This window comes from Anguilla rostrata, chromosome 13, assembly GCF_018555375.3.
Source record: "Anguilla rostrata isolate EN2019 chromosome 13, ASM1855537v3, whole genome shotgun sequence".
Classification (NCBI taxonomy): Eukaryota; Metazoa; Chordata; class Actinopteri; order Anguilliformes; family Anguillidae; genus Anguilla; species Anguilla rostrata.
The window spans coordinates 1927897-1938578 of NC_057945.1; the positions used below are offsets into that span (position 1 = coordinate 1927897).

A 10682-nucleotide genomic window follows, 5' to 3' on the forward strand; every position below is an offset into this window, starting at 1 on the left:
GTTTCCTTTCGCCTCCACTCTTGGCTCTTGCCATCACTGATGCAAGTGAATTTTCATCTCATCCACAAGTCCTTTTTCCAGAACTTTTTTTGGCTCTTTTAGGTACTTCTCGGCAAACTTAAACCTGACCGTCTCGTTTTTGCGGTCGACTAGCGGTTTGCATGGCGGTGTTGCCTCTGCTGTTCTGTTCAAGTCTTCTCCAGACAGTAGTCATTGACACATCCACGCCTGCCCCCGAAGAGTGTTTATGATCTGTCCGACAGGTGTCTCTCTATTATTGTGAGAATTCTTCAGTCATGAACTGCAGAGTTCTTCCTTGGCCTACCAGCCCCTTTGCGATTACTGAGCTCACCAGTGCTCTTTCTTCTTCATGATGTTCCATGCAGTTGACTTTGGTAAACCTGAGGTGTTTAGCATAATCTGTGCACTGCCACCAACAAAATGTATCTTATTGGCTGATGTCCCGATTGCAGTCAATGATGCAAACAGCAAGTCAATTCTCATAGTCAACCCATGTATCAATGCAACCCTAAAAATAATCATGGGCTGTAGCTGGAACACTGGTCTCAAGACAGTAAATCCATGTTATTGAATGAAAGGGCTGAATGTTTATTTAAAGATAGTGAGTGAGTGTGAGATACTAGAGAGAGCGCGAGTGAGGGAGTGTAGACTGGTTGCACTCATGCACACTGGTGGGAACGCAGGGAAATGATTCGTTTTTGTCTTTGCAGCAGACAGTTCAGACAACTCGGACCTGGAGGACGACATCATCCTGTCCCTGAACGAGTGAACAGGAGCGGGCGTAACCAGGACGACACGGGGGACCCCCGAGACCCCGCTTCCCCAGGAGGGAGGAGGGGGGGGGGGGCAGAGGGTCCTGCGGGCTGACGCTCCCGGCGGAAGCGGAACTGACATTAGCATCTTGAGCGGGTGGAAGGAAGAGAGCGACGCGCGCCCACGCGCACGGAACACGCGGGGGTCTGAGAGGGAGGCGTGCGCGTGGGACGGCTCCATCCCCCCCCCACCCCCCCCAGGCGCGGGAGCCGCTGGGGCTTTTTGGGAGCAGCCCCCCCACACGGGCCAGCCCCAGCACGCGCGGACCCCGGCGCACCTGTATTATAGCGTTTCTTAAAAACAAAAAAAGGCTTAGTTTTTTATGACATTATGAGTGGCTTTGTCAGCGTTTGAGCAGAAGGTCTCCAGCGGTGGGGGGGGGGGGGGGGGGAAAGTGAATGTACACGTAATATATATTTCTTTGAGTTTCATTAAAATGTGTTTGTGAACCGCTTTCTGTGGGACCCACGGTGTGTGACAGTCTCCGCTTTCTGGCGCCCGCGGTCCGCCCGCTTCGCGGTAACGGCGAGGGGAAGCGCGCGTCTGGCGGAAAACGCGGCGTTCGCGAGCCTCGATCGTCCAGCGTGAGCTCTGGCCCTCACCGACACGTGCTCAAGAGCCCAGGGACTGCTGGGTAAAGCATGCGCCTCGCCTGGATTTTTGGGTCTAAACTGGTCGCTGATGAAGATGATGGACTCTCCAGGACTAGGTGTGATGGGCCGTGCTGAAGAGAGGGGTGTTTGTCCGCCATGAATCGAGCGCACGCACGTAACGCTGCTGGTTTCCGATTGCCGTTCAGTGCCGTCGGATGAGCGAGACGTGTCACTTCCTGTAGCTGAAGCTACGCCCCATTTTGGCTCCTCCGGTCCCCGCCTTCTCCTGCTACGTGGTTCCCTGTTTGCAGCCGTGGTGCGCCACACCGCCATATCGCTATACAGAGGCCGTTGGACATCTCAGGATTTTACAGCACATTTTCACGTCAGAACAGAAGTGTTAAAAAGAAAAAAACTGCCCCTTTTATATTTTAGCATTTCAAATTTTCTTACACACACGTCCACCGATAATTATTCAGTGAAGTTCCGATAATAAAGCTGCTCGGGTGAGTCACTGAGCGTTTCTCACAGTGGGGAACACTGGAGGGCCAGAGTGAGTCAGAGAGCGTTTCTCACAGTGGGAACACTGGAGGGCCAGAGTGAGTCAGTGAGCGTTTCTCACTGTGGGAACACTGGAGGGCCAGAGTGAGTCATCGAGCGTTTCTCACAGTGGGAACACTGGAGGGCCAGTGAGTCAGGGAGCGTTTCTCACTGTGGGAAACACTGGAGGGCCAGAGTGAGTCATCGAGCGTTTCTCACAGTGGGAACACTGGAGGGCCAGAGTGAGTCAGTGAGCGTTTCTCACTGTGGGGAACACTGGAGGGCCAGTGAGTCAGTGAGCGTTTCTCACTGTGGGAACACTGGAGGGCCAGAGTGAGTCATCGAGCGTTTCTCACAGTGGGAACACTGGAGGGCCAGTGAGTCAGTGAGCGTTTCTCACTGTGGGGACACTGGAGGGCCAGTGAGTCAGTGAGCGTTTCTCACTGTGGGAACACTGGAGGGCCAGAGTGAGTCAGAGAGCGTTTCTCACTGTGGGGAACACTGGAGGGCCAGAGTGAGTCAGTGAGCGTTTCTCACTGTGGGAACACTGGAGGGCCAGAGTGAGTCAGTGAGTGTTTCTCACTGTGGGAACACTGGAGGGCCAGTGAGTCAGTGAGCGTTTCTCACTGTGGGAACACTGGAGGGCCAGTGAGTCAGTGAGCGTTTCTCACAGTGGGAACACTGGAGGGCCAGAGTGAGTCAGTGAGCGTTTCTCACTGTGGGGAACACTGGAGGGCCAGAGTGAGTCAGTGAGCGTTTCTCACAGTGGGGAACACTGGAGGGCCAGAGTGAGTCAGTGAGCGTTTCTCACTGTGGGGAACACTGGAGGGCCAGAGTGAGTCAGTGAGCGTTTCTCACAGTGGGGAACACTGGAGGGCCAGTGAGTCAGTGAGCGTTTCTCACAGTGGGGAACACTGGAGGGCAGAGTGAGTCAGTGAGCGTTCTCACTGTGGGAACACTGGAGGGCCAGAGTGAGTCAGTGAGCGTTCTCACAGTGGGGAACACTGGAGGGCCAGAGTGAGTCAGTGAGCGTTTCTCACTGTGGGGAACACTGGAGGGCCAGAGTGAGTCAGTGAGCGTTTCTCACAGTGGGGAACACTGGAGGGCCAGTGAGTCAGTGAACGTTTCTCACAGTGGGAACACTGGAGGGTCAGAGTGAGTCAGTGAGCGTTTCTCACAGTGGGGAACACTGGAGGGCCAGTGAGTCAGGGAGCGTTTCTCACAGTGGGGAACACTGGAGGGCCAGAGTGAGTCAGTGAGCGTTTCTCACAGTGGGAACACTGGAGGGTCAGAGTGAGTCAGTGAGCGTTTCTCACTGTGGGGAACACTGGAGGGCCAGTGAGTCAGGGAGCGTTTCTCACTGTGGGGAACACTGGAGGGCCAGAGTGAGTCAGTGAGCGTTTCTCACTGTGGGGACACTTGAGGGTCAGAGTGAGTCAGTGAGCGTTTCTCACTGTGGGAACACTGGAGGGTCAGAGTGAGTCAGTGAGCGTTTCTCACTGTGGGGAACACTGGAGGGCCAGTGAGTCAGAGTGAGTCAGTGAGCGTTTCTCACTGTGGGGAACACTGGAGGGCCAGAGTGAGTCAGAGAGCGTTTCTCACTGTGGGGAACACTGGAGGGCCAGTGAGTCAGTGAGCGTTTCTCACTGTGGGGAACACTGGAGGGCCAGTGAGTCAGTGAGCGTTTTTCACAGTGGGGAACACTGGAGGGCCAGAGTGAGTCAGTGAGAGTCTCTCACTGTGGGAACACTGGAGGGCCAGTGAGTCAGTGAGAGTCTCTCACAGTGGGAACACTGGAGGGCCAGTGCATTGGATGGCTTGGTTTGTGGCACACATTTCATTCTGTTTTAGCAAAAACTCAGATGTCATGTTATGATTATAAAATGAGTTTAAAAATGCAGTCATTACAAGAGATCATTTCCAGTAAAATGCCTTAATCAGCTGACACCTTGGAGTCTAAGTTTTGCATGTTTTAATTTGACTTTTACTGACAGTATTATTTAAATGAACTTAAAACACCGGCCCTAATCTGTAATTGCTCACGTGTTCACAAATCCAAGGGGCCAGTAGGGGTCAGTGTTAGACTGTTAATTATAACAGAAATAATAGGGGGGCTGCAGAATTATTGTTTTGGCTTTTTGGTGACTTTCTGAGTTAAGTGGAGATACTCATTAAAATTTCAGTTTTGCAAAGGGAATACTAGTTTGTGGAGAAAGTGTGTTGAAGTGCAAGTCTTAATTTCACAAATAGTTCTCTTATCTTGAGAGGATATGCTTGTTTTGACTTTTTAATTATAGATTTTATAAAAGCCACAAATGTAAAGGTATTGAAAATGGCAAATGTACAACCTGTATCTAATCTATTTTTACTATAAAAAAATAAAAAAATAAAAATGTTTTCTTTATGATAGTTTTTTTCTTTCTTGTAAGTCCATTAACACTGGACAGTATGTCGCATATGTGCCTTTTGCAAGAATCTAAATGAGTGTAATGAACTGCAATACCAGTGTAGACCAGCCAGATGGCGCCATTTGGTTTCGGAAAAGCTTTGTGGAAAGACTGCATGGATGAATCACCTTGTTTACAGTGACTGAAGTTTCATCACACAGAGACAGTCCACCAATCAAGAGTGGTGATTCTGAGTCTGCGGGAAAAAATATCTACACCCTAATTTTTTTTTGACCGATGACGGTAAACACGATTTTTTTTGTGGTGCAATTCCTATTTCAGTTTAGAGTTTGTGTCCACAGGTTTCCTGTTTGGTCCCTGTCCCTCACACATTCCTCGGTAGCTTTATTTGCCCTTTCTATCCCTGCTCTGAGGTGTAAGCTGTCTGTTTTGGTTCAGTGTGCAGCCTGCAGCTTATCCACGGGGCTGCTGGGTGGCTCGTCCTCTTCAGGCACTGTTGGAGTGTATGGATGGGCCCCGCGGCCTGGTTTCAAACCCGGACTGTACCGGCGCCAGCTGCGGCCCGCAGCCCCGCGGGGTGGCACACAGTTTGGCGCTTGTGTTGTCCAGAGAGCGGACGGGTTCAGGCAGCTGGCATGACTCTTGTGCGTTTCTGATGCCCACTGGTTGATTGGGCGCTCATGATCCACCTGTTGACCTGTATGCAAAGAGTCTTCCTCCAGCTTGTGTCTGTGTGAGCCAGACTGGTAGATGGTGGTGTGGTAAGAAGTGCCACTTGGTGGATGTTTGACCACCATGCACCTTGCTCCTGCCGAAAGGCTGAAGCCAAGCACGTGTGGGCTTGGTTAGTACTTGGATGGGAGACCACCTGGGAAAAGCAGGTTGATCCTAGAAGTGGTGTTGGTGGGCCACTAGGGGGTGATCTTCTGCCTGCTCTCACAAATCCCCAATGCCCTAGTGCAGTTATGGGGACACTGTGCGGTTGGAGTTGCTGTCTTTCAGATGAGATATTAAACTCCGGCCCCGACTCACTGGTCATTAAAGATCCCATGACAATTATAGCAAAGAGCAAGGAGGTTCCCCGGTGTCCTGGTTAAATTCCCATGCTAGCTCTCTCCATCTAATCATCCCCTGATTTCGCTGGCTACAGAATCGTTCTCTCCCTCTCTATCTCAGCTGATGTGTGGTGAGCATTCTGGTGCGAAATGGCTGCCATGCCTCATCCAGGTGGGTGCTAAATGTCAGTGGTAGTTGAGGAGTTCCCCCCTCATCCCTGTAAAGTGCTTTGAGTGTGAGAGAAGCGCTATATAAATAGACACCCTTACTGTAAGAGTAAATTGGGGCAAAAAGGGGGAGAAGCATGAAATGTCGATTTAAGATTAAGTGTTTGACAGATTCCTGTACGTTACGATTGGACAGAATTACCTGGTGTTTTAGGTACCTGGTGTTTTAGGTGTCCTGTGTTACGACTGGACGAGTGCCCTTTGTTTCAGATGGGCCACAGACGAGCATCCTTGATATAATGCTAAATACCGGTAAACCCCAAATATGTGTAGTAGGAATACAGTACTACACTGCCTACACACCATCGTTATATCGCTTCAAACGCCTCTGTCCGTTTCCTGTGGAGGGGCCTGACTCGGTCAGTCCTGTCATTTATCACAAGTCCTCTGCATCAGCTTCATACCCTGCATTGAGGTAAGTGTGGGGTTGTGCTTCATACCCTGCATTGAGGTAAGTGTGGGGTTGCCATGGCTGCATGGTCGCTAGCGGTAAAGGGAAGGCTCGCCTGGTCCGCGCTGCTCGACGTGTGGAATTAAAGAGATGCGAGCGCTGACCCGCCCGCCTGCTGCCGCTGCGTGACGCCCAGGGCTGCGTTACCGGCTCCGGGGGTGGGGGAGGGAGAGGAGGGGGGGGGAGGAGAGAGAGAGGAGGGAGGGGGGGGGGGGGGGGGCAGGTGTCGGAGTCCATGTGGACCCCCTCAGCGGGGTGGGTAATGGGGTTTTACCTGGCTCGAGAGGCTGTTGACTATATTCACCTGGTTGAACGACGCAATTTCCTGAGAGGGTGCAGAGAATGCTTTCATTGTGGTGACGGGCGGGGAGACGTAATGGAAAAAGGAAATCGCTTTTCTCTCAGCGTGTCGCCGGCAGTTCCATTCTGCCTGCTCACGCGGAGGAAATGAGAGTGGAGTCCGCGCGGACCTCAGCCGCCGCCGCCGCCGCCGCCGAGCCGGAGGGCTGTTCCTGTCCACCGCCGGTCGTCTGCATGTTTTACAGGATTTTAAACGGGGTTTGCCTTTCGCGTTGCGCAAGGTTGTCATTCCCACTTCTCACAGAAGAGGGCAATCGTTCTCACTGCAAAATAAATACATGAATAAACATTCACCTGCACTGTGCTTGGAACTGGGAAAATAGCTGGATCTGTTGTTGGTCCATGATTTGAAGCAATCCGATCATTTTGAATGATGAAAACGGAATTAGATTTTGGCAGTCCTTTTCGACGACTAATAATGTATATGACTTTAGAACGTTCTCAGCTTAAGAATAACAGTCGCCATAAAATAATACAAACAAAAGCACTAAATCACTAATATTTGGCTCCAAAAAATACTAGTAGCCTACTTTATTGTTAGTCTACTACAAACAATAGGCTACAGGACACGCTGAAAACAGCCTTAACGTATGCTTTCCATGTAGTAGCCTACAGTGGGGTGAGCCCAATGAACACTCAGCTCCTGTCCCCTCTGGTAGGGGGCGCTGTCACGCACAGTTCGGGTCGCACAGTCCCTTCTTACCTCTCGCCCTAATTGCCCGATCACTGGTTCTAATCAGTGACCGTGACACGTGGGGGTGACCGCATCTGGGAAGTGCGGGAACCGGAAAAGATCTTTCTACGAGAAACCGTTCACTCTGAATGCCACGTCCCTCCAGTAGCGCCAATGCGCCCGGTAAGATGCCTTATCAAAGGCAAGGCCCACCTTTCAATCTGTTTCCATCTAATGGCTATTCATCTGAGCTGAAGGCAGCAGTTAACTGGACCATAAACTGATATTGTGACTGATAGGTATAGTCTATAGGCTACAATTCTGTGTGAGCGTACACCAAATTACGATTTCAGACGGCCTACTCGTTTCAGCGGGTAGCCTATTGTCTTACAGGCTCACAATGCACTGCCTGAACCAGCTCAGCACTGTTATTAACCTTCAGCAAAGTGCGAGCAGGTTGCCCGTTGCGTCACCATGGTTACCTCCCGTTCGGGGTGTTTATTCAATTCTCTTAAACTCTTTGTTCGCGCTTCCTGAAAATCATCCTCAAATCACCAAAACAATATGAAATAAATACAGTTTTAAAAGTTATAAAATGGGTTGCATCATGTGGGTCCCCGTAAGGACCGTGAGAAGATATGCTCCTGTTCGTTACTACACGGAGTAGCCAAGGCTATATTTCGGGAGTACGAGAAGGTTGCGCTTTGTTTTGTGGAGAGGCTGTTTGGGCTCGTGTGATGGAGAACGACCACGTCAGCGCGAGTGTGCAAGGGGGAAACCCCGCAGGTATCTGCGGAACAGACGCTGCACAGCTCTGATTGCTTTCCTTTAAAACGCTCCTGCGCCGAAATGAGTAGCGTGGAGCGGGATCCCGGACGGCCCCTGTCTGTCCCTCTTCATCGCGAGCAGGGGTGACAGGGCCGCGGGTTGCTGGCGCCCGCGTCTCGCAGACGCTGAAACGAACGCCTCTGCAAGCAGGAGGGGAGGGGCTCCGTCCGCGCAGGAAGCGAACGAGAAGCCGTTAAAATGTCCGCAAACACAACGCCAAACAATGTTGTCATTCACCATCAGCTGGACGGCCTTCCGGTCCTACCTTCAATCACGCACGCACGGATGAGCGAGCTACACTCAGGATAAATGAAGGACCGGTGCATGGCTGCACCCTTCCTAATTCATAGATGAGAATATTGTGATGAGAACAAACGCACGTTTCCTAACTGGGGGAAATGAGGCTGTTGCTTTCTTTCCCCGCCGTGTTCCTTGGTTTAATCTTCAGCCCTTCCTCTCTTGTCATGACTCAGCGGTGGTGGGCACAGTAACTAATTCCCACAGGAGACAGATTGGCTTGGGGCACCAACCAAGAGTGCTGTGTGCCAGGGCAATCCTCCCAGTCTACAACTGCGTATGACAGTGAACCCTCTGCCCATACGAAAGAAGACAGATGACGAGATTATCTGAATATATTAAATGGATTGGGCTGTAGTGATGTCTGTTTTATCTGGGATTAACTGATTATGCACAGCACTTCATACTATATAACTAACTAGGGACAGTGTAGTGTGTGCTATAAGAACTCTGGTAGCTCCATGGATTGTCTACAGAGTACAGAGTGTTCACTAAGTGTTTCAAATCAGCCCATTGCCTGTTGGTCTCCATCATAAGAGATTCGTTAAATAATTAAGAGAGGAGGTTGGTATGAAGTCCAGAACACACATGCACTTACCTGCGCAGATACCCACGCATGCATTCACCTGCACAGACACATATTGTACACTCACCTGCACAGACACACATGCATGCTCTCGACTGCTCAGACACACATAGAGAGCTTGTGGAGATCCGCATGGGGGTTCAGCCAGGGGATGTGGTTTTAGGTGCCTGACAGGACAAGGGCAGAGGATCCAGGAGCTGCATGGACAGGGTGGCAGCACAGGGATTGTGGGTCACTGAGCAAAACTGGGCTCATCAACAACAGGCAGACCACATTCACCAGAAACAGGCAGACCACATTCACCAGAAACAGGCAGACCACATTCACTGACAACCAACAGGCAGACCACATTCACCAACAACAGGCAGACCACATTCACCAGAAACAGGCAGACCACATTCACCAGAAACAGGCAGACCACATTCACTGACAACCAACAGGCAGACCACATTCACCAGAAACAGGCAGACCACATTCACAAGAAACAGGCAGACCACATTCACCAACAACCAACAGGCAGACCACATTCACCAACAACAGGCAGACCACATTCACCAGAAACAGGCAGACCACATTCACCAGAAACAGGCAGATCACATTCATGCGTTCATGCCAGTTCATCTCCTAAATGGAAAGCTACTCTAAGGCTGGGGGTATACTGGATAAGAAGGCTTTGATTTCAAAGTCCTTTTAGTTTAGCGCTGCAAAGAAAGATGGTATGATCATCTGCTCAATCAGACGAAGAGACAGGATGCAGCCAACACAGTCACCCATGTGATATTTTAGACCAATTACATCTTGGCCAGTTCGGCCAGCTGGGATGTGCACGCTGCGGTGGCCAAAGTCAACGCAGAAGTTTTTTCTCCACAAACATTTCCACATCTTGCCAGAGCAAATATACTCCCACTCTAAAGTGGATGAGATGAGGTCTGATTATTTCCGAGTTGGATCCAGATGCCCTTTGACAGTATGATCTGTTGGTTCTTATGACCTCGGCCTATCGCTACAGGAAATAGCAGTGATTACATATAGCAGGAAATAGCAGTGATTATATATAGCAGGAAATAGCAATGATTACATATAGCAGGAAATAGCAGTGATTACATATAGCAGGAAATAGCAGTGATTATATATAGCAGGAAATAGCAATGATTACATATAGCAGGAAATAGCAGTGATTACATATAGCAGGAAATAGCAGTGATTATATAAAGCAGGAAATAGCAGTGATTATATATAGCAGGAAATAGCAGTGATTATATATAGCAGGAAATAGCGGTGATTACATATAGCAGGAAATAGCAGTGATTACATATAGCAGGAAATAGCAGTGATTATATATAGCAGGAAATAGCAGTGATCACATATAGCAGGAAATAGCAGTGATTATATATAGCAGGAAATAGCAGTGATTACATATAGCAGGAAATAGCAGTGGTTACATATAGCAGGAAATAGCAGTGATTATATATAGCAGGAAATAGCACTGATTACATATAGCTCTGGATAAGAGCGTCAGCTAAATGCCTATAATGTAATGTAATGTAATATAGCAGGAAATAGCAGTGATTACATATAGCAGGAAATAGCAGTGATTATATATAGCAAGCTGGCTCCGCTGGAAACAGAATTAGCCCACAGGGCCTGAATAGCTCTTCGGAGCACAGCACTAAGCCTTTGCTAACAAGGCTCGATTCCCAGCCAGTACACATCTGGGAGGAGAGAACTTTCAAAAGCACAACGGGACAGCAGCTACTTTTCTACGCACAGCGGTGTCTGCCGTCAGACTTCAGAATCAAACACCGCAGCAGCCCGTAGCCCACTGAACT

The 10682-nt window shown here is 49.9% G+C and overlaps 1 protein-coding gene across 5 annotated transcripts in view; it reads left to right on the forward strand.

The window, feature by feature from the left end:
* The window catches only part of LOC135238219 (DDB1- and CUL4-associated factor 1-like), a 45634-nt gene extending 41263 nt beyond the window's left edge, over positions 1-4371 (forward strand). For 4 of the 5 annotated variants that reach the window (XM_064305971.1, XM_064305975.1, XM_064305974.1 and 1 more), the window contains exon 24: positions 732-4371. In XM_064305971.1, coding sequence (XP_064162041.1) covers positions 732-790 — 59 coding nt within the window. In that variant the 3' untranslated portion in view covers positions 791-4371. The remainder of the gene's footprint in view (positions 1-731) is intronic. The other variant, XM_064305973.1, reaches the window with a different exon arrangement.
* Positions 4372-10682: the final 6311 nt, after the last annotated feature.